A 25354-nucleotide genomic window follows, 5' to 3' on the forward strand; every position below is an offset into this window, starting at 1 on the left:
TTATCTTATTTGTGTTGCTATACTATATGATGAAAACTAGGTTTTTTTTGGGTTTATTTAAGTTGCAATTTAAGTTTTTTTAAAATTAGTGAGTGGGAGCCCTGACTGAGAAGCTTGGCCTGATACAAACTAAGCCCCAGCACTGTATAATGCAATATGAAGCACTACAGCTTTGTACATAAGCCTTAAAGTTTTAGCACTTAGTCCCCACTCCTGCCGAGAGATTGAAGAAATTATTAAATATTTTTCAGCCAAATGGAAAATAGTAGGAGAAAAGAAAGTTTACTATCAATAATAATAATGCCTAAATATTTTGTGGAACTCACAATAGGACTAGAGGAATTATTCAGCTTGATAAAAAGGGGAGTGGGGGTCTAGTAAAAGAGAAATGCCCTTTAAAAACCTGGCACATGTCTTTGAAGGTGAAATTTTTAATTTGTGAGTTAAGGTCCAAGTATGAAGATCAGAAAGGATTTTGTCATTGTTTTCCAGTTGGGTGTGATGGTGGTTACCCTAAAAGAAAAGTGCTAAATCATCCATGAATGCTAGGGATTAATAGCAGTCAGAAATTTTGTCCAACCACTGTTTGATAACTAAGATCCTAAAACTGATCCCTGAGACAACCTTGAAATACTTGCCTGATAATCATAAAAAAATTGATTGCAACAGTTACAAACCAATTGTTAAAATAGTTTTGTAGAGTATCATATAATTGTTGAGAAGAATTCAGAATTCTAAGATAGTTGAGAATACATTCCCACAAAGGGAATCAAAAGCACCCGTGAAGTCAAAAACACAACAAAGGTATAAGAATAAGAGGAACTATGAATTAAATGTATAAAATCAACTATAGAATCTTCCATACCAAGACTAGGAGAGAACCTGAATTGATTGGAGGCCATTTAACAAGAATTTTGGATAGAAGAGTAGGGCTAAAAAGATAATAATCTCCAAAACACCTTGCCAAGAACAGAAAGCAAGGTGATAGGCCTATAAGATCTTGGAGAATGTAATGGCATACCAGGTTTCTGAATTGCAAAAAGGATAGATGGAACAGGGGCAAAGGTTGATGATGTTGTAGATATCATCTTTTAAGGGCACAAAGGGTGATATTGTTGTACCCGTTGGCACTAATGATATTAAGAGTAGGAGACCAGCGGAATTACTTAACAAGTACAAGTCAATGCTGAAAAAATGCCGTGAGTTAGGGTTGAATTTTAAAGTGTCTGCGATTCTGCCTAAACATGATAGGTGGGAGTATATGATAAGAGCCTTGTCAATCGACTTGGCCCTGGAGAGATTGTGCAAGGCTCAAGGGGTAGAATTTTTCTCAGCCTGGTCTGTGCTTGTTAACAGGAGAGACTGCTTCTACAGGGATGGGATACACTTAAATAGAAAGGGTGCAAGAATATTTGCTGATGCTATCAGGCAGAGTTAGGTGGATCGAAAAACTGCTAGCTTGGGGGGGATACACAGACTAATAAATTAACAGTAGCCACTGGCAGAGGTGAAAGTGATTCTTGCACTGCTTCTATTGAAATGCAATTGAGCAGCAACCTGGAAAGCAAGGCAATGGGGATTTCCAGGACTGCTGGGAGTCATAGTGGAACAAGTAAATACGTGGGCTGTGATAGGGTAACTCAGAATAGAAATAGGTGCATGTATACTTGCATGTACACCAATGCTAGGGGTATAGTTAATAAATTCGATGAGCTTGAGTGCTAGTCAAGACATCAAAGGCAGTATTATTGGGATATCAGAGATGTGGTGTCACACAGACATAAGCAGCGCAGAATTGGAATTTGGGGAGTACAATGTGTACAGAAAGGATAGACACAACAGGAAGCGAGGAGGGATTATGCTGTTAGTTAAGAAACATAAAATCTAAGGAAGTGCATCGAATTGATGTTGGTGGACAATGCAATGTTGAGTCTGTTTGGTGTGACATTAGCACTGGGAAAGGAAAAATGAGAGTAGGTGTGTAGTAGTAGTAGTAGTAGTGGTGGCATGTGATGCAAGAAAGCAACTGTATGAGCTTATGCAGCATCAGCCAAAAAAAAAAAAAATAACATCATTCCCTACAAATGCCTGTCCAGTTCCTCCTTAAATTTATATAAACTATCAACTTCCACAACGACAGATGGAAGTTTGTTCCAGCAATTAACCACCTGCTGGCTAAAGGCAAATTTCATCACATCTATTCTACATCTGTCTTTTCTTAATTTGAATTTATGGCCCTTAGGTTCATAATCTGAACAAGTGGAAGGATCCCATCAGAATTCACCAGCCACTGCAATTTGCAGAACTTAAGCCTCTCTTGGTAAGAAGATCCCTTCATTGCCCTCACCAATCTTGTTGCCCTTCTCTGTACATGCTCAAGCAAATCTATATATTTCCTAAAATGAGACCTCCAGACCTGTGCGCAGTACGCAGGGCGTGGCCTGACCATTGCCTTATACAGAGGGACAATCACCTCCTTTTCCCTGCTAGCAAAATTCCAATATATCACTGACAAAACCCCACGACCTGCCCTGGCAGCCTGTATGCATTGCTCAGAAAACTTCATATCTGACTGCACAATTACTCCAGATCTTTTTCATTTTCTACCAACTTAAGTGCAGTACCACACAGTTGGCACGTTTCTCTGGGGTTACTTCTACCCATATGTATTACTTTGCATTTGTCAAGGTTAAAATTCAGTTGCCACTTCTTAGCCCATCTGCCCAAATTATCGAGATCCTGTTTCAGTAGCATACTGCCAATACTGTCATTAACAACCCTGCAAACCTTTCTATTATCTGAAAACTTCGACACTAAGCCTGATATACCTTCATCAATATCATTGATAAATATACAAAACAACAGAGGACCCAATGTCGAACCCTGTGGGACTCCACTAATAACATTAGTCCACGAAGAGCAGCACCCATTAATTACCACCCTCTGTTTTCTCCCACTCAACCATCCTTTTATCCATTATAGCAACTTACCCTTAATACCATTCTGCTCCAATTTGTACAATAGTCTTCCATGCACAACAGTGTCAAAAGCTTTTCGAAAATCCTAATATATGATATCAAAATTATTTTTTGCATCCAGTTGCTTTGTAACCACATCATAATATCCTATCAAATTTGTCAGACAAGACTTTCCCTTAACAAACCCATGCTGTGTCTGAACTATTGCTGCAGTCTTGTCTAGATGATCCTGCAATGCATCTTTAAACAGTGACTTCATTACTTTACCCAGAACAGAAGTGAAACTAACTGGTCTGTAATTACTTGTGTCACCCTTCGATCCCCCTTTGTGAATTGGAGATACATTTGCACATCTCTAGTCCGTGGGGACCTCCCCTGAGTCCAAGGATTCTCTCATAATTATGGCTAAGGGTTTGTTTAGTTGCTTTGCCACCTCCTTTAATATAACTAGATAGATCCCATCCACCCCCAGGTGCTTTTCTTATGTTTAACTTCAACAATTTCTCCTCCACTTTGCTCTCAGTTATGACAAAATCATTAAGCACCCTGCTACAATTCTGCCATTTTCAAACCTTAATAACTCCTCATGTGTGAATGTAGATTCAAAATACTCATTGTTTGTTTGCTATCTGAGCAGGATCATCAACAGTCGAACCATCGATGTCAAGTGGACCAATCAGATTTATCCCCTTCCTTTTAGAGTTTATATAAGTAAAGAAATCCTTGCTGTTTTTCTTAGCGTCTTTTGCTAAAGATTTCTCGTAATCTGCCTTGGCCTGCCTAACCTCCTTTGTGACCTGATTACAGAGTAGCTTATATCTGCCATAGGCTTCTGAGTCGCTTGATTATTTATATACATCCCATACAATTTTCTTGTCTGTCACGATTCTCATTAGTTCATTTGATAACCATATAAGCCTAAACCTTGAACAGTATTTCTTAATAGGTATGAAACTTTTAGTAGCATCCACGATTAATTCCTTGAATGCTTCTCAGTTAGAATTTACTGTTGGTAACATTGTCAGTTGATCCCACTGTACAGAATTTAAAAACTGTCTGAGACTCACTGTACTCACCTTTACGGAAGCAAAACCCCTTTCCTTTACCCCTGATTGTAATTATATCTTTTAAGTAAATCCCGCATCAGTACACTGTGATTACTGCCACCTTTATCTGCAAATTCTTAATACAAGAATGATCACTGCTGATAACCAGATCAAGAGTATTACCCTCTGTGGTTGCCTGTCGAACATCCTGCTGCAAAAAACAATCATCCAATAAATCCACAAAAGTCTGACTAGTGTGTGAGTGACCAACCCACAAGTTCCAGTCAATATCTTGTAAGTTAAAATCCCCCATTATAAGACATTCTGATATACTAGCCCACTCTATTTCTCTGTACAATTGTTAATTGTACTCATTCGAGTCATTAAGCCTATAACACACTCCTACTCTTATTTTTGCTTTCGCAGTGCTTATGTCACACAAAACTGACTCAACAATGCACTGTTTATCTATATCAACTGGGTGCACTTCTTTTGATTTTATATTTTTCTTAATTAACAGCATAACACCTCTTCCCTTCCTATCTTGTCTATCCTTTCTGTACACATTGTACTCCCCAAATTCCAGTTCTGCATCCCTTATATCTGTGTGACACCACGTCTCTGCTATCCCAACAATATCCGCCTTTGATGTCTTGACCAACACGTCAAATTCATCAAATTTATTTTCTATATGTTATATGTTATATGCATATAACATATGCATAATGTATTATATGCATAATGAATCTGATGACTATAATGAGCAATTGTGCAGAGAAATAGAGTGGGCCAGTAAATCAGAGGGGCTTATAATCGAGGATTTTAATTTCCCAAATATTGACTGGAATTTGTGGGTTGGTCACTCACACACTAGCAAGGCTTTTGTGGATTTATTGTATGATTGTTTTCTAATAATATGTATGATTCTTCACTACTGATAATCAGATCAGTAGTGAAGAATCACTACTGATCTGATTATCAGTAGTGATTCTTTGTGCATTAAGAATCTGCAGATAAAGGAACCACTAGGTGGTACTGATCACAGTGTGCTGAAGTGGGATTTACTCAAAAGAGGTAACTACCATCAAGGGTAAAGGGAAGGGTTTTTGCTTTTTGTAAAGGTGACTATGGTGATCTGAGACAGTATTTAAATTCTATACAGTGGAACCAACTGATAATGTTACCAGTGGCAAATTCAAAATGGGAAGCATTCAAAGAATTAATCTTGGAAGCTACTAGGCTTTTCATACTAACTAAGAAATATTGTTCAGGATTTAGGCCTAAATGGATGTCAGCTGAACTAATTAGACATGTGACAGAGAATAAAAATGCATTTGATATATATAAAATAACGGTTGACACAAGCGTATCATAGATATAAGCTGGTCTGTAACTAAGTCACAAAGGAGGTTAGGCAGGCGAAGGCAGATTACCGAGAAATCTTTGGCAAAGGATGCAAAGGACAACAACAAAGAGTTCTTTACTTATGTAAACTCTAGAAGGAAGGGGTTGAATCAGATTGGTCCACTTGATAACGATGGTTCAACTGTTGATGATCCTGCTCAGGTAGCTAACAAACTAAATGAATATTTTGCATCTACATTCACACATGAGGAGTTATTCAGGGAGGGGAATGCCAGTGATGTATTAAACTCTGGCAGTAAGCTAGAGAATCTTGTAATAACTGAGTGGAAAGTGGAGGAGAAATTGTAGAAGGTAAACGTAAGAAAGGCACCTGGGGTGGATGGAATCTATCCTGTTATATTAAAGGAGGCAGCAAAGCAAGTAAGCAAACCTTAGCCATAATTATGACAGCTTCCTTGGACTCAGGGGAGGTACCCATGGACTGGAGATGTGCAAATATGACTCCAATCCACAAAGGAGGAGGATGAAAGGGAGATGGGTAATTACAGACCTGTTAGTTTAACTTCTGTTTCAGGAAAATTAATGGAGGCACTGGTTAAAGAAGCATTGCAGGATCATCTAGACAAGACCAGTTATAGCTCAGACACAGCATGGGTTTGTTAAGTGGAAGGCTTCTCTGACCAATTTAATTGGATACTATGATGTAGTCACAAAGGAACTGGATGCCAAGAATAACTTTGATATCATATATTTGGATCTTAGAAAGGCCTTTGATACTTGCACATGGAAGACTGCTGCACAAATTGGAGCAGTGTGGCATTGCAGGCAAATTGTTGCTATGGATAAAGGGATGGTTGAATGGGAGAATACAGAGAGTGGTAATAAATGGACACTGCTCTTCATGGACTGATGTTATTAGTGTAGTCCCGCAGGGTTCAATGTTGGGTCCATTGTTGTTTTCTGTATTCAGTAATGATATTAATGATAGTATATCAGGCTTAATGTCCAAGTTTGCAGACGATACAAAGGTTGGCAGGATTGTTAATGACACTAATGACAGTACGCTGCTGCAACAGGATCTACAAAAGTTGAGCAGATGGGCTTGAGAGGTGGCAACTAAAGTTTAACATTGACAAATGTAAAGTACTGCATATGGGAATCAGTAACCCCAAAGTAATGTATCAACTGGGTGGTACTATACTGATAGTGTATAGTGTGTTTAAGATCTAACGGCCCCAGGGGTTTCCTCACTCTCCGTGCAGTTTACATTGTCGTGTGATACAGTATACTGTACAGGCCAGAGATTTAAAAAAGTTTATGGATGTTGTGCGTAGTTTTGTGTACCGTTGTTATTTTGGCCATTTAGCAGCTGGGACCCTGGTTGGTCCCAGCGTTGCCCACACTAATTTGTTTTACTCTGGTAGGCCCTGCCACTGAGTTTCAGTGGCCAGGGCCTAAACAAAAAAAAAAAAAAAATTGGGGAGAAAAAGCTAGAATTTGAAAAGCCCGGTGAATGCGGTTCAATTTTTTCAAATTTAAATTTGGACGTGTGGAACTTGCGCTAGTGTACAGAAGAGTAGGGGAGAGAGACATAACTCTAGGGGGGAAAAGTCAAGTATGGAGATGAAAGAGAAGACGTCTCCAATGATTTCCAGTGTGGCATGCTCATGCCCCATCAGGAGAAAGTGGGGGGTGGTAGGGAAGGAAAGAGCCAACTGATTGTCCCCCCACCAGGAGAAAGTGGGGGGAAGGAAGAAGAAAACAGATCGTCCCCTCTCCCCACCAGGATAGGGAAAGAAAGTGGGTGAGGCTAGGTGCCCTACCAAGATCGCCAACTGGCGAGGTGGTAGCTTAGCTGCATTCAAAGTCTTGGTTTTCATAATGTGTCCAGCCAGGGCTGCTCAGGCTGAGGTTCAGTGCAGGGTTCGTAGTGATGAGGTTGTTCTGGTCATGCTAAGTGGTTGCCAAGTTTCTTGGTTTTGTAGGGTTCTGTGGCTTGTGAACAAGTCTTGGGCAAACTTTTTGAATGGTTTGTTCATCATCAAGTAGGCAGTGTTCCTGGTTGCTGGGATTGTACTGGAGCTGGGTGATGAGAAGGGCTCGGAGATCTTCGTACAGATGGCAGTCGAACATCAAGTGGTATCAAGTTTCTTAGGAGCCACATGCATAGGGGTTGTTTTCGATGCCTAGCATGGTGAGTTTGCTGTGGGTGGTGCCACATCCAGTTAGAAGATAGGTAGTTTGTTGTCCTGGTGAAAACCAGGTTGGGGACTGGGGAAATTCTCTGTCGATGCTCGGTATAAATTTTCGAGTTATTTCTTCTTTGGTGGAGGTTAGCATTAGCATTAGCATTAGTAGAGGCATTTGATGCAAGAAAGCAAGCTTATGCAGCATCAGCCAAAAAAAAAAAAAAAAAAAAAAAAAACCACTCCCACTTCACCCCTCTGTTCGTTCAAAATACCTGTCCAGCTGAGCCTTAAACTTATTTAGGCTATCAACCTCCACCACAAGGGATGGAAGTCTGTTCCACCAACCAACCACCCGCTGGCTAAAGGCAAATTTCCGCACGTCTATCCTACATCTGTCTTTCCTCAATTTGAATTTATGCCCTCTCAGGTGATTATTCTGAGCTAGAGGAAGAATCCCATCAGCATTGAGCATGCTTAAACCATTCAAGGCTTTATACACCTCTATCAGATCACCTCGCTGGTGCCTAGTCTCCAGACACTGTAATTTGCAAAACTTAAGCCTTTCTTCGTAAGAGCACCCCTTTGTTCCATTCACTAATCTTGTTGCCCTTCTCTGTACTCGTTCCAGCAGCTCTACATCCTTCTTGAAATGAGGCCTCCAGACCTGTATACAGTACTCTAGGTGTGGCCTGACCATCGCCTTATACAATGGAATAATCACCTCCTTATCCCTGCTGGAAAAATTCCTGTATATCATTGACAATACTCCATGAGCTACTCTTGCAGCCCGTCTGCACTGCTCAGAGAACTTCATATCTGCCTGCACAACCACCCCCAAGTCCCTTTCATTCTCTACCACTGTCAGTGTTGTACCACAGAGTTGATACGTTGCTCATGTGTAGTACTTTACATTTATCAATGTTAAACTTCATTTGCCACCTCTCAGCCCATCTGCTCAACCTTTCCAGATCCTGTTGCAGCAGCATAGTGTCAGTAGTGTCCTTGACAACCCTGCCAACCTTTGTATCGTCTGCAAACTTGGACATTAATCCCGATATACCATCATCAATATCATTTATAAATACAGAAAACAATAATGGACCCAACACTGAGCCCTGAGGGACTCCACTAATAACATCAGTCCACGATGAGCAGTGTCCATTGATTACCACTCTCTGTCTTCTCCCCCTCAACCACCCCTTTATCCATAGCAGCAATTTGCCTCCAATGTCACACTGCTCCAATTTGTGTAGCAGTCTTCCATGTGCAACAGTATCAAAAGCCTTTCTAAGATCCAAGTATATAATATCAAAGTTATTCCCTGCATCCAGTTCTTTTGTGACTGCATCATAGTATCCAATCAAATTGGTCAGGCAAGACTTCCCCTTAACAAAACCATGCTGTGTCTGAGCTATAACTGAAGTCTTGTCTAAATGATCCTGCAGTGCTTCTTTAACCAGTGCCTCCATTAATTTTCCTGGAACAGAAGTTAAACTAACAGGTCTATAATTACTTGTGTCAGCCTTTGATCCTCCTTTGTGAATTGGGATCACATTTGCACATTTCCAGTCTATGGGTACCTCCCCTGAGTCCAAGGAAGCTCTCATAATTATGGCTAAGGGTTTGCTTACTTCCTTTGCTGCCTCCTTTAATATAACTGGATAGATCCCATCCACACCGGGTACCTTTCTTGTGTTTATCTTCAACAGTTTCTCCTCCACTTTACTCCCAGTTATTTCAAGATTCTGTAGCTTACTACTAGAGTTGAATACACCTCTGGCATTCCCCTCGCTGAATAACTCCTCATGTGTGAATGTCGATGCAAAATATTCATTTAGTTTGTTAGCTACCTGAGCAGGATCATCAACAGTTGACCCATCAATATCAAGTGGACCAATCTGATTCATCCCTTTCCTTCTAGAGTTTACATAAGTAAAGAACTCTTTGCTGTTTTCCTTTGCATCCCTTGCCAAGGATTTCTCGTAATCTGCCTTCGCCTGCCTAACCTCCTTTGTAACTTGGTTGCATATCAACTTGTATCTATCATAGGCTTCTGTGTCATGTGTTAATTTGTAAGTATCCCATGCATTTTTCTTCTCTGCCATATGCCTCATTAGTTCATCTGACATCCATTTTGGCCTAAACCTTGAACAATATTTCTTAGTTGGTATGTAAAGCCTAGTAGCTTCCAAGATAAGTTCTTTGAATGCTTCCCATTTTGAATTTGCTGTTGGTAACATCATCAGTTGGTCCCACTGTATAGAATTTAAATACTGTCTCAGTCCATCGTAGTCGCCTTTATGGAAGCAATAACCCTTCCCTTTACCCCTAATGGTAGTTACCTCTTTGAGTAAATCCCACTTCAGCACACTGTGATCACTGCCACCTAGTGGTTCATTTATCTGCAGATTCTTAATGCATGAAGAATCACTGCTGATAATCAAATCAAGAGTATTACTCCCTCTAGTTGCCTCCGGAACATGCTGATGTAGAAAACAATCATCCAATAAATCCACAAAAGCCCTGCTAGTGTGTGAGTATCCAGCCCCCAAATTCCAGTCAATATCTGGGAAATTAAAATCTCCCATTATAAGACACTCTGATTTACTGGCCCACTCTATTTCCCTGTACAGTTCCTTATTATACTCATCAGAGTCATTAGGCCTATAGCACACTCCTACTCTCAATTTTGATCTCCCAATGTTTATGTCACACCAAACTGACTCCACACTGCACTGTCCAGCGATGTCGACTAGCTTCACTTCCTTGGTTTTTATGTGTTTCTTAACTAATAGCATAACACCTCCCCCCTTCCTATCCTGTCTATCCTTTCTGTAGACGTTGTACTCCCCAAATTGCAGTTCCGCATCCCTTATATCTGTGTGACACCACGTCTCTGATATCCCAACAATATCTGCCTTCGATGTTTTGAGCAATACCTCAAATTCATCAAATTTATTTACTAAACTCCTAGCATTGGTGTACACGCAAGTATACCTGCACCTGTTTCTATTCTTAGCTACCCTAACACAACCCATGTGTTTACTTGTACCGCAATGGCTCCCAGCAGTCTCTGAAATACCATGCATCTTGTTTTTCAGGCTTCTGCTCATTCTAATAGAAGCAGTGCAAGAATCTCTTTCACCTCTGCCAGTGGCTACTGTCAATCTATTGGTCTTTGTCTCCCCCCAAGCTAGCAGTTTTCCGACCCACCTAACACTGCCTCGATAGCATCAGCAAATATTCTTGCACCCTTTCTATTTAAGTGTATCCCATCCCTGTAGAAGCAATCTCTCCTGTTAACAAGTACAGTCCAGGCTGAAAAAAATTCTACCCCTTGAGCCTTGCACAATCTTTCCAGGGCCGAATTGATCGACAAGGCTCTCATCATATATTCCCTCCTATCGTGTCTGGGCAGAATTGTAGACACTTTCAAATTCAACCCTAATTCTCGGCTTTTGTTCAACAGTGACCTGTACTTGTTAAGTAATTCTGCCGGTCTCCTACTCTTAATATTATTAGTGCCAACGTGTACAACTATATCACCTTTTGTGCCCTTAAAAGATGATATTCGCTCTACAACGCCATCAACCTTTGCCCCTGGCAGACATACCCTGGTCCTGTTCCACCTATCTTTTTTACAAAGCATGTTCCCCGTTTCCCTGACAATAGAGTCACCAACAACTACTAGTTCCTTCGGGACCAGCGCATTCTGCCTTGGGGGTTGTCTCTGTGTCACGCGATGCCCAAGTGCAAGCTCTGGCGTTGATGTGGGCAGCTGAGAGCTTGATGGGCCCCTCAATTTAGTTTCTTCGAGGGCATCCACCCTGTCCTTCAAGCTCTCATATAGGCCCATAAGAACGCCGAGTTGTTGCCTGATATCGATACACTCCTTGCATCGCGCACACACAAAGACATCCCCCTTGGCAGTATCATGTCCCGTACCCGATTGCTCTGCAAACATCAAGCAAACAGTGCATTTTATAAGGCTGTGAGTCAGAGGACAACTGCCCCCCTCAGTTCTGCTCTGAGCCACAGCTCTTCCATTAGCTTGAGCCTTTTGCTTTGCTGCTCTGGTCTGAGTCATGATTCTATTAATTTATTAATTAATTATGTTATGTTATTAATTATATTACGTTTGTAATCTAAGTCGTTAAATGTATTTATTTAAACGTACAATTTAACTGCTAACGAAGTTCAACTAACGCTATCTAGTACGGTATCACAATGGCGGGAAAGTTAATAACGGTAGCGGTAGTTACGAACACGTGGAAACCCTTACCGATACTTTTACAAGGCCGAGTAAAGAATAAATACACCAAATTAATCAAAAAATCACAAAATAATGTTATACTACTAAATTTAAATCAAAAGTTTTAGAAAAACAATAATTTCAAATCAATAAATAAGAAAAATCCACTTAGCGGCTTGGAACACGACCGTCACTAGTAGCCTCGTCAGCAGATATTGGCAGGAAAGCAATATTTGGCAGGAAAGGTTGTCCACCTTTCCTGCCAAATATTTTATAGGTAAGTCAGAAGTCTTCTTTTCTCGCTGGGTCTGTTGATTAGTGGATCTGTTGTATGGTCAGTATAGGTAGTGGGTTTGTCCCTACTGAGTTGTTAGAGCATTCCAACATGTGTGACCTCCAGGTCAAGGGGTAGCACCCCTGACAGTACCTGCAGTGCATGTGTGCTAACCATGTTACACTCCCTGGTCATTGTTAAGAAGAATTGGCCTGTGAATGGACTCCAATTTTTTCTTATTGACTACGGTGGAGGCCTTGTGAAACCATGCCCCAGAGGCATAAGTGATTGTGGGAATGAATACGTCTTTATAAAAGAGAGCCAGCGAGTGTTTTTTCAACCCCCAGTCTTGGCTGATCACCCTGGCCACCATTGCCGTGTAGATCCTGATCTTTCTTTGTGTATTGTTCAGGTGTGGGAGGAAGGATAGGTTCTTATTTATTATTATTCCTAAGTGCTTTAGTTCAGTGACAAGTCAAACTTGTCATGGACCTTGATCTGCGGTGGTCTTGTTGGTACCAGGGAGCCTTTTAGCAAGATGAATTCAGATTTTGTGGGTGATATTGTGAGGTGGTGGAGTCGTACCCAGTCCATAAGAGTGGTGAGAGGGAGATTTGCATAGGTTTCAAGTTGAGCCCTTGAGTCAGCGGCCAATATTAGTAACAGATCATCTGCATAGGCTCGAGTGCAGACCTCCCCAAGGTCCATACCCAGGAACTCATTCAGGACATAGGTCCAGAGCAGTGGGCCAAGAACCGAGCCCTGGGAACAACCTCAGTAGATTTTCCTCTTCACTTGGCAATAAGGTGCCTGGACTACACTTCTGTTTGTTAGGTAGTTTTTTATGCAGTTATAGAGGTTGTTAGGAATTTGTGATTGTCCCAGTCAGCCGAGGATGCTCGGCCACCAAAGGGTGTCGAATGCCCCAGCGAAGTCGAATGAGATAACTAGGGGGTATTTCTTGTCACAGTTGTTGGCTGCGTTGATGAGTTTTCCAATGCATCGACAGTTGATCTTCCTGGCTTGAAGCAATATTGATTTGGATCAGGCATCTGTGCATCACTGTAGTGGTTGTCTTTTTTTTGACGGAGTAAATGTTCAAACACCTTACTCAGCACCGAGAGTAGGGCGATGGGCCTATACGAGTCAGCATGTAGAGCTGCTGGAATGTGTGTATTATTGAATTGAATTGAAAACAAGATTATTGAATGGAAGAAAGGGTTGCTCTTACGAAGAAAGGCTTAAGTTTTGCAAATTACAGTGTGTGGAGACTAGGCACCTGCGAGGTGATCTGATTAAGGTGTATAAGGCCTTCAATGGTTTGAGCAAGCTCAATGCTGTTGGGATTCTTCCTCTTGCCCACGGTTAATTGCCCAGATTATTTTTCAACATTGGGAATGGGGCAACATTTAAACCAATCCTCTAAGAGAGATATTGTTATCTATGCTCTCTGGTTAATTTCATGGGTAGGGTGGCTTTATTGGTGCCTTAAAATGCACGAGGATTTCCAGAATGGTACACAAGCAGTGGTTTTAATCTGTAATCTCCTGCTGCATTAGCCCCAAGCAAGAGCGTGGCCCTATCTTTTGACGCTTTGAAACCTTGTATTGTCCTTTTTGGCAATGTATGTTCGATCCGGCATTTTTTTCCAATACAGAACAGTCTCGTGAACATTAAAAATTTGCAGCATTGAATAGCTGCCTTCATCAATAATTTTTTCCAACACATCCCAAAATTTCTCTGCTGCTGTAGAATCGGCACTGGTGACTTCACCGAATACTTTAACGTTGTGGAAACCAGTGCAATTCTTGAACCTATTAAACCACCCATTGCTTTCCATGAACTTGGGTTGGGGTTCGCCGTACTTATCTTTATAAATACTTGTTGCTTTTGCTTGAATGGTCATTAGACTCGGGCACTCGCTTCTGAGGCGCCTCCGTAGCCAGGTCAGCAGGAGCAGCAGTGTGTAGTGCAAGCTTCGTGATTAGACTGGGGTTCGAGCCTGTGACCACCAAATATGGAGGATGTGGAAAGGTCAGAGAATGACCACCGTATATCTCCGGAGCAATATGGCCTTAGTTGCTAATGCTCCTAAAAAAAAAAAAAAAAAACGCTTCTGAACCTGATTTTCCATCCATATTTTTAGCAGCTGTTCCATCTTCGATATAGCTCCTGAACACTGTTTTGTGATCATTGTTGATCTTAAGTGCGTTAATCCTTTGACATGTTCTTTTATATGCACACTGCCCTTTAAAATAGTATTCACTGTTGAAGCAGCGAGACCTAATTCCCTTGCAATAGATGACAAACTTTGTCCTGCTTCATACTTCGTAATCATTTTTCATCTTCATTTCTAAATCAATTTTTTTCCTTTCCTTTCCTGGCATTACCACCACTTGCACTTTTCGTTGGTTGCTTTTCCTTCATAATTGTAATATGTAAATAGGAATGAAGAGAAGGTTTTGTTGTTTTATGGTCTAAAACAACAAAATATATTTCTAAATGTGCTTCAGAAAAATATCACAAAGGCATTCAAAATTGATTCTTATAATGGGAACATATGATAACGATGAAAGGGTACTGCAATTTTCATTATAAATATGATCTTTTAGAAAGATAAATAGCTTAGTTAATACAGTATAGCAAAATTCTCAACTTGCAAGGAGTTGGAACAAATTACAAAAAAAACCAAAAAAAAAAAAAAACAATGTGTTATTGGTTACACATTATGATATTGTCACTATACCTCCATTTATTCCTACAGGATGCAAAATACATTTCCACAATTTTTTTAGATTTGCACCGGCTGGCAGAAACTTACTTAAAGTCGAATTTCTGTAAGTCGGGGACTTCCTGTATATGATATCAAAATTATTTTTTGCATACAGTTCCTTTGTGACCACATCGTACTATCCAATCAAATTGGTCAGACAAGACTTTCTCCCTTAACAAACCCATGATGTGTCTGAACTAAAGGGATGTTAAAAGGCCAAGTATGAATAGTGGTTTGGAATTTTTAATAATAATAATTTAATAATAGTTAACATGGTTTGGAATTTTTTTTTTATTTTTTACTTTTTTTTATTTATTGATGTTTTCCCAGCCAAACTATGGCAACTCCGTGTTTAATGTGTTTAGTTACTATACAGCTAAAGGCCAATGAATGTAGTGGTGTTTTTGTATAGTAGTGTAATGTTGGGTTAGGTTGTTCATTTTGGGTGACTGGCCTCGTAGCCTAGCCTGCTGCAGCACATTGCTGCAAGCTAGATACCATCCCTGGCACGTGGAGCCAATGCCAGAGATCTACCATCTGGAACTGAAAATAATGTATATATCATCCCAGCATACTGATCAAAAATACTATAGTAGCATGATGTTTGCAGAGTTAAAGAAGAAGAGAAGAGAAAGACCAATACAAAGCAAGACAAAAAAAAAAAAACAGACAAAAGATAAGAGGAGGAAAATGAAATAGAAAACAAAGTTCCTATCCTCTGTGTTGCTCAACTAAGTCCAAGCTTCAAGAAGATCCACACTTTCTGTATTGCTCATGACAGATCGTAGAGCCTTCTGAATTCGTACAGAATGATTTGCACTTTGATTCTTAGCCAAACAGTTTGCACAAGTTGGTGGAGCATGCACATTTAAACAATCAATGTAAGGATTGTTACTACACGCACACAGTGTGAACATGTTTCCTTTTTGTGAATGATAACGTTCTGCAGCATGTCCATAGTTTAAGCACCGATAACACATCATTGTCAGGTAATAATGTGCACTGTATCCAATAAAAATCCTATTAGAATGTTGAACAGGTTTTGGAATGTTTGTTTATGTGTTTATGTCTCTGGGGTTCCACACTGCTGGCACTGTCACATGCCTAACACAGATGCTACAGCAGTTAATGGTGGTTTCCCCTTGGTTTTCCAAGGAGTGTGGGTGCTTAGAGTGCTGTGTTTGTTCTGTTGAGCATTGTTTGCCAGCCCCTGGCATCTTTGCAGCATGGGGGCATAGGACGACAGTGTTCACTGCCCCTGCCTCCCAACCCCAATCACATGAAGGTGTGCCAGGGTCTACTAGTGCACTGATGGTATGCCCAGGAAGAGGTTCCTCCACAGAAGAGCCTCCCCCTGGAGTCCCCCAAAAAATCCTGAAAGGTGATAGGTACAGCAGGGAGATAGAGTTGAAGAATCCCCGCAAAGAATTTGAAAAGTAGAAAGAAGTTGGACAATGGGCAAAGGTGGTAGCAGATTCCTTCAGTTGGATGTTGAATGCAGTATCCTGCATCTTCTCTTGAAAACCTTGTCTGTAAATTGGCAAATGCAGTGAAGGTCTCTTTACTGGAGACCAGCTATGATGCTTCTTCCAAGCTGTAAATATTTGTCTACAGATGTAGTTCCATTCTGATGTAGAGATGACAGTCGTAGATTATGTGAGACTGTTTCTGGGAGGCTGCAGGAGCAATTCTGAGTGTCAGAGAGCCCGAGAGCAAACAGCTTGGAGTTAATGCTCATGTGCCCTGTCAGCAGGAACATAAGATTTAGGCCTGGGTGGAACCATTGAATTTCCTGCTTTGTCAAAAACCGTAACCACTGGAAGGATCTGAAATATAGTTCTGCCCTAGTCCGATCCGGTCCATTCCTCTTCCCAGACCTCGGTCCTGGCTTTTATGATGCTGGCGTTATCTTCTTTTGGTTATATTTGTAGATTTATAGTGAAGTTGTTTATCCTAGCCAGTATTTGTCTTCTTCTGTGGTATTGTAGGTAGATACTGTATCAGTAGTTTGCCGTTGGAGAGCGAGCGTACAGACTGGCAGGTAACGGACTGGTTCTGTAGTTTTCACTGACGAAGTCTGGATTGGAAGTCAGCCAACCCAATCGGTTCTTCGGGAAAGGGAGAGTGGGACTGTATGAGTTCCATGAAAGTAGGCTGGCTAGAAGGTATCCCAACTTTGCTGATGAACTACTTGAGGCCATGTACATGGGTTTTCACTTCATTTAGAATGACTGCATTTTGATTCGAAGCAGACTGTTCTCCGAAATCAAAATTTGAATCTGTGTGAACCTCTCTGAGAGAGTCTGTAGAGATGCCATTGGAATCTTGGTGATTTCTGAAATCTGTTCATATAGGGTATTTTTAATGACATGAAGATTTCAATTATGAAAGAATGAATTATTCAATCAACTTGGCTTTGAGTTCCAAGGGACAATATAGAGGTTATTTGTTATGGGAAGTATTCAAATAAATATTTGACTGCTGTAGTTTTGCATGGGGAATGGACATCTTCTTGTTCAGTTCTTTGAGAGGAGTTTCGTTGTACTAAATACTAAGCATTACTGAGGGTAATACATTAATTGTGAGTTAAAAATATAGAGCACAAAACTGTCCAGCTGCACAGGTCAGGACATACTTATGTCTGATTATACAGCCACAATCACTGGCTGTTATGTACAACTAATAGTAAGACTGCAGGAAACCATTAAGATGAAGTGAGAAGGGAAATTTCATTATGGAATTACATTTTCACCAAGACTGGTACCAGTATATAAGTCCACTGATGCAAATCTGCCATCACAGATATAGGGTGGCCCCTCCGTAGCCAGGTGGGCAGGAGCGGCAGCGGCATAGCACACGCTTCTTGATTAGACCGGGGTTCGAGCCTGTGACCACCAAATACGGAGGATGCGGAAAGGTCAGGGAATGACCACCGCATATCCCCGGAGCAATATGGCCTTAGTTGCTAATGCTCCTAAAAACCAAACAACAAGATATAGGGTGTGAAATTCTTGATCACTTCATCCATCACCGTTCTTCAGATCTGATTCCTAGTATCCCTGATTTGTTCCTCTTTCCGGAACTTAAGGAGCATCTTTCTGGAGAGAGATTTCACTCAGATGAAAAGGTGATGTCAACTATGGGGAAGTGGATTTCAGAGAAGAAGGGTGGAATTTTTATGTGGTATATCAGTGCTTGAGCACTACTGAAAACTATGTGGAACACTAAAATAAAATGTTTTTTAAATGCTGATTTTTTTTTTTTTTTTTCATTATTAGTCTACAAACTTTTTGAATCACTCTATTAAGTTATATATGTACAAAATCACATTAGTTTATAAGTTTTCTGATTACTGTCCAGTATACAAATATTTTCCATTACATCATTTTCCTTTGCATATAAGTTCATTTTCAAGTTTTAATTTGATCTGATGTGTAATTTGTAAAATACGTTATGAAAAAAAGTTTTTATTTCGGTGTTCAGCTGAAATAAAAACTTTTCTACCAACATTGGAGTCAACCTGAACGGCAGTACACTTTTTCCAATGGTGCACCCTTTTATAAATTAATATTAACAAATTAAGCTTTAGATAACAAATACACGAAGGAAATAATTGTTTTATATGCTTCTATTGCTAATTTGAGACAAAGATAAGGAAATTAGTTTCTTATGTTGTAGAATGATGATGAATGAAATAGTAGTCATTTTACTTCTATTTTTTCTAAATTCAAATAATGAATTATTATTTAGATTTAGAAGAAATCTAGTTGAAAATAAATTTGTGCTGTCACTTTTTCTTTTCAGTTTTCTCTTTCTACTGTGCAGATAAGTTCTGTGTTTACAGTGGGAGCTACATTCTATGCCTTTAGTGCACCAGTATTGGGCTGTATGACTGACAAAGTAGTAAGTATTAACAATAGCTCATTATATCTTAAGCATGTTAAAGTCTGCAATAAGGCCTCTAAGGTTGGGATTATTCATACCACAAATTTAAACAGATATGCCAACCGTTTAAAACTGATTTAATAGTAAAATAAAATAAAATGACACAAAAGACTGTATGTGTGTGTGTGTGTGTGGTATGGTTGTTTATTGGCGTATTAGCTGCTATGGCTATAGTGCGCCACAAAAGACTGTAAAATAATATTTACAAAAATTTGATTATTTACAAAAAACTAGTTTACAACAAAAATAAAATAAAATAAGTAAATAAGTTAAAATGCATTAAAATATAAATTTAAAAGCGATAAAACACTATTGAAGCTTTCAGAGGTGTCTGCCTCCTTCCTCAGCAGTAATGAAACTTAAGCGACACATCCTTAAATACCAGGTTCACGGCACACTGGATGACCAGGCACATACTCGGTATTCCTTTCACGTGTACCAGAACCAGAAGTGGTCTGGGGACGTGGAAAACTAAAACGTTTATCTCTGGCAAAAACCACCGCCTCAAAAAGGGAGCGAAGCCTAACTCCCTTTTCTCTGTTCATGCTATTGTTGCCAGAGGATCCAATCCACAGACTTTTCAGCCACTTGCGGTCCCAGAATCTATGCGCCCGGTCAAGGATGACAGCGTTGTTGGGGGGAGATCTGGTGTTGTTTTTCCCAATAGTGCTCGGCAATGATGGCTTTATTGAGCTCTGCAGTCCGTATCACTCTTGAATGTTCCCCCAGACGGTCCTTGAGATGCTGTCCTGTCTCCCCCACATAACATTCCCCACAATTCGGGCATGCGATCTCATATACGACCCCACTACTAGAATCCCTAGTAATGGGGTCTTTGACCTGTGACACTACTGTGTGCAACAACCTTCGACCCGGGATCTGCACACAGCGTGTCTGAAAGTTGCGAAGCAACCTCGCAATGCGATCTGACAGGCTCGGATAGTAGGGAACATACACTGTGGTAAGCGGTACAGGCGGAACTACCCGATTGGGCTCTTCCTCTCTATTGTATTTATCAATGACCCTCTGCGGGTAACCGCACCTCATAAGATCCGTCGTAATTTGCCTAATTTCCTTCTCCTCCTCCTCAGAGGTGCTGCAATGTGTCCTCACCCTACCCAAAAGTGCTCTGGCCACACTATTTTTATGTTGGGCAGTCTGTGCCGTCCTATAATGTGTATACTGGCCCCTACACATTGGTTTCCTATAAACCTTGGTTCTAAGTCTGTGGCCTTCCCTATATACCATTATGTCAAAGAAATGGGAGGGTGCTATCTATTTCTACCTCCGAGATGAATTTTATAAAGGGGGAGAAACCATTGAGAAACAAGACCACGTCTTCCTCTCTCCCCTTCTTTACAATAGTGAATGTGTCATCAACATATCGTTTCCACTTACGCATCGGGAACTCCAATCTCGCAAAAACCCTATTCTCTAATTCCTCCATAGCCAGATTTGCGACAGTGGCGCTGATTGGAGAACCCATGGCTGTGCCGTGAACTTGTTTATACATCACTCCTTGGAAAACCGAGGTTGTACTAGAAAGACATAGCCAACCGGGCTAGCCGGGTGAGTAAAGTGCCTGCCTGGCAACCCAAAGGTCACGGGTTCGATTCCCGCCTTGGGCTTTAATCAAAGTACTGCAAAAACCTTGGAAGGTGCATTATGGCCACAGAAGCCTATGCGCCAACTACCAAAAAAATAAAATAAAACTAGAAAGACATAATTCAACAGCACAACATATATCTTCTATGTTTAGGTGGGATCTAGCACTTAAGATATTATTCTTTTGTAAAGCCAACTTCACACATTCTACCCCATGTGCTATGGGGATACATGTGAATAATGATATGACATCTAATGACATCATCATCTGTTCCTCCCCTATATCTTGACTCCTTACGAAGTTCACAAATTCCACACTATCTCCAATGACCAATGTCATTGGAGATAGTGTGGTTGGAGGTTATCTGGCGCAGCTGATTTCTCCGGTTCTGGGTCGGTCCATATTGGTCACTGGAGATAGTGTGGAATTTGTGAACTTTGTAAGGAGTCAGGATATAGGGGAGGACGAGATGATGATGTCATTAGATGTCATATCATTGTTCACGTATATCCCCATAGCACATGAGGTAGAATGTGTGAAATTGGCTTTACAGAAAGATAATACCTTAAGTGCTAAATCCCACCTAAACATAGAAGATATATATTGTGCTGTTGAATTATGTCGTTCTAGTACAACCTTGGTTTTCCAAGGAGTGATGTATAAACAAGTTCACGGCACAGCCATGGGTTCTCCAATCAGCGCCACTGTCGCAAATCTGGCTATGGAGGAATTAGAGAATAGGGTTTTTGCAAGATTGGAGTTCCCGATGCGTAAGTGGAAACGATATGTTGATGACACATTCACTATTGTAAAGAAGGGGAGAGAGGAAGACATGGTCTCATTTCTCAATGGTTTCTCCCCCTTTATAAAATTCATCTCGGAGGTAGAAATAGATGGCACCCTCCCATTTCTTTGACATAATGGTATATAGGGAAGGCCACAGACTTAGAACCAAGGTTTATAGGAAACCAATGTGTAGGGGCCAGTATACACATTATAGGACGGCACAGACTGCCCAACATAAAAATAGTGTGGCCACAGCACTTTTGGGTAGGGTGAGGACACATTGCAGCACCTCTGAGGAGGAGGAGAAGGAAATTAGGCAAATTACGACGGATCTTATGAGGTGCGGTTACCCGCAGAGGGTCATTGATAAATACAATAGAGAGGAAGAGCCCAATCGGGTAGTTCCGCCTGTACCGCTTACCACAGTGTATGTTCCCTACTATCCGAGCCTGTCAGATCGCATTGCGAGGTTGCTTTGCAACTTTCAGACACGCTGTGTGCAGATCCCGGGTCGAAGGTTGCACACAGTAGTGTCACAGGTCAAAGACCCCATTACTAGGGATTCTAGTAGTGGGGTCGTATATGAGATCACATGCCCGGATTGTGGGGAATGTTATGTGGGGGAGACAGGACAGCATCTCAAGGACCGTCTGGGGGAACATTCAAGAGTGATACGGACCGCAGAGCTCAATAAAGCCGCCATTGCCGAGCACTATTGGGAAAAACAACACCAGATCTCCCCCCAACAACGCTGTCATCCTTGACCGGGCGCATAGATTCTGGGACCGCAAGTGGCCGGAAAGTCTGTGGATTGGATCCTCTGGCAACAATAGCATGAACAGAGATATGGGAGTTAGGCTTCACCCCCTTTTTGAGGCGGTGGTTTTTGCCAGAGATAAACGTTTTAGTTTTCCACGTCCCCAGACCACTTCTGGTTCTGGTACACGTGAAAGGAATACCGAGTATGTGCCTGGTCCATCCACGTGTGCTGTGAATCTGGTATTTAAGGATGTGTCGCTTAAGTTTCATTATTGCTGAGGAAGGAGGCAGACACCTCTGAAAGCTTCAATAGTGTTTTATCGCTTTTAAATTTATATTTTAATGCATTTTAACTTATTTACTTATTTTATTTTATTTTTGTTGTAAACTAGTTTTTTGTAAATAATCAAATTTTTGTAAATATTATTTTACAGTCTTTTGTGTCATTTTATTTTATTTTATTTTACTATTAAATCAGTTTTAAACGGTTGGCATATCTGTTTAAATTTGTGGTATGTTGAAGTCTTTTTTTTTTTTTTTTTTTTGAAAAACATAATGCAAAGACTTTTCCATTAAGGCAGGATTATTATTATGCTTATTAGCAGACATTGGGCTTAAATTATTTCAGTTATTTCTTTAAATTTTGTATAGATAAATGAAAACCTAGAACATTGCATACACTCTTATATATTTATTTTTTAGATTACTGAATTATGCAAAAATAATGAAATCTCTTTGCAGGATAATATATTTTTCACTGCAACCTAGATGTAAAATAGTACACTGAGTGGTCACTGTATTGGGCAAATGTACTCTTTTCATGAAATGGAGACTCCTTCAGTAACATCATTTCTTTATTAGGTATGCCTATACTTTTCATGAAACAGAGTGCTCCATAAGTAACAGCACCACACTGATATAAAGTAGGTAGGCAGATGCTTCAGAATGCTCTCAGTATACAGTTCAATAAAAGAATGGGCGAGATAAAAGATTTAGGTGGCTTTTAACATGGTATGCTGGCATGAGTAACTCAGAAACTGCAACTCATCCAGGGTAGTAGTAGTAGTAGTGGCATGTGATGCAAGAAAGAAAGTGTATGAGGTTATGCAGCATCAGCCAAAAAAAAAAAAAAAAAACACACCATTCCCTCCAAATGCCTGTCCAGTTTCTCCTTAAATTTATTCAACCTATCAACTTCCACAACAACAGATGGACGTTTGTTCCAGCAATTAACCACCCGCTGGCTAAAGGCAAATTTCCGCACATCTATTCTACATCTGTCCTTTCTTAATTTGAATTTATGCCCCCTTAGGTTCGTAATCTGAACAAGTGGAAGGATCCCATCAGAATTCAGCATGCTCAACCCATTCAAGGCCTTATACACCTCAATCAGATCACCGCGCAGGTGCCTAGTCTCTAGCCACTGCAATTTGCAGAACTTAAGCCTCTCTTGGTAAGAAGATCCCTTCATTCCCCTCACCAATCTTGTTGCCCTTCTCTGTACACGCTCAAGCAAATCTACATCCTTCCTAAAATGAGGCCTCCAGACCTGTACGCAGTACTCAAGGAATGGCCTGACCATTGCCTTATACAGAGGGACAATCACCTCCTTTTCCCTGCTAGCAAAATTCCTATATATCATTGACAAAACCCCATGACCTGCCCTGGCAGCCTGTCTGCATTGCTCAGAAAACTTCATATCTGACTGCACAATTACTCCCAGGTCTTTTTCATTTTCTACCAACTTAAGTGTAGTACCACACAGTTGGTACGTTTCTCTGAGGTTACTTCTACCCATATGCAGTACTTTGCATATGTCAAGGTTAAACTTCAGTTGCCACTTTTTAGCCCATCTGCCCAAATTATCTAGATCCTGTTGCAGTAGCACACTGCCATTGCTGTCATTAACAACCCTGCCAACCTTTGTATCATCTGCAAACTTCGACATTAAGCCTGATATACCTTCATCAATATCATTGATAAATATACAAAACAACAGTGGACCCAACACCCAACCCTGTGGGACACCACTAATAACATTAGTCCACAAAGAGCAGCACCCATTGATTACCAACCTCTGTCTTCTCCCACTTAACCATCCCTTTATCCATTGTAGCAACTTACCCTTAATACCATTCTGCTCCAATTTGTACAATAGTCTTCCATGCGCAACAGTGTTAAAAGCTTTCCTGAAATCCAAATATATGATATCAAAATTATTTTTTGCATCCAGTTCCTTTGTAACCACATCATAATATCCTATCAAATTTGTCAGACAAGACTTTCCCTTAACAAACCCATGCTGTGTCGGAATTATTGCTGCAGTCCTGTCTAGATGATCCTGCAATGCATCTTTAACCAGTGACTCCATTATTTTACCCGGAACAGAAGTTAAACTAACTGGTCAGTAATTACTCGTGTCACCCTTCGATCCTCCTTTGTGAATTGGGGATACATTTGCACATCTCCAGTCCGTGGGAACCTCCCCTGAGTCCAAGGATGCTCTCATAATTATGGCTAAGGGTTTGCTTAGTTGCTTTGCCGCCTCCTTTAAATTAACTGGATAGATCCCATCCACCCAAGGTACTTTTCTTATGTTTAACTTCAACAATTTCTCCTCCACTTTGCTCTCAGTTATTACAAAATCATTAAGTATCCTGCTACAATTTGATAACCTTCTGCCATTTTAAAACCTTAATATATCATTAATGTGTGAATGTAGATGCAAAATACTCATTCAGTTTGTTTTCTATCTGAGCAGGATCATCAACAGTCGAACCATCAATGTCAAGTGGACCAATCAGATACATCCCCTTCCTTTTAGAGTTTATATAAGTAAAGAAATCTTTGCTGTTTTTCTTAGAATCCTTTGCCAAAGATTTCTCGTAATCTGCCTTCACCTACCTAACCTCCTTTGTGACCTGATTACAGACTAGCTTATATCTGTCATAGGCTTCTGAGTTGCTTGATAATTTATATGCATCCCATGCATTTTTCTTCTCTGTTACAAGTCTTATTAGTTCATTTGATAACCATTTAGGCCTAAACCTTGAACAATATTTCTTAATAGGTATGAAACTTTTAGTAGCATCCACGATTAATTCCTTGAATGCTTCTCACTTAGAATTTACTGTTAGTAACATTGTCAGTTGAGCCCACTGTCCAGAATTTATAAACTTTCTGAAACCACTGTACACACCTTTACGGAAGTAAAAACCCTTTCCTTTACCTCTGATGGTAATTAAATCTTTAAGTGAATCCCACATCAGTACACTTTGATCACTGCCACCTAGTGGTTCCTTTATCTGCAAATTCTTAATACACGATTGATCACTGCTGATAACCAGATCAAGAGATCCAGATCATATTACTCTCTCTGGT

At 40.4% G+C, this 25354-nt stretch overlaps 1 protein-coding gene across 1 annotated transcript in view; it reads left to right on the top strand.

Moving 5' to 3' along the window:
• The window catches only part of LOC150077667 (MFS-type transporter SLC18B1-like), a 227083-nt gene that overhangs the window by 83595 nt on the left and 118134 nt on the right, over positions 1 to 25354 (top strand). The window contains exon 7 of the mRNA XM_090385198.1: positions 18682 to 18780. Coding sequence (XP_090241324.1) covers positions 18682 to 18780 — 99 coding nt within the window. The remainder of the gene's footprint in view (positions 1 to 18681; positions 18781 to 25354) is intronic.

Source organism: Mastigoproctus giganteus, chromosome 11 (genome assembly GCF_048544385.1).
Source record: "Mastigoproctus giganteus isolate SK-2022 chromosome 11, ASM4854438v1, whole genome shotgun sequence".
Lineage (NCBI taxonomy): Eukaryota > Metazoa > Arthropoda > Arachnida > Uropygi > Thelyphonidae > Mastigoproctus > Mastigoproctus giganteus.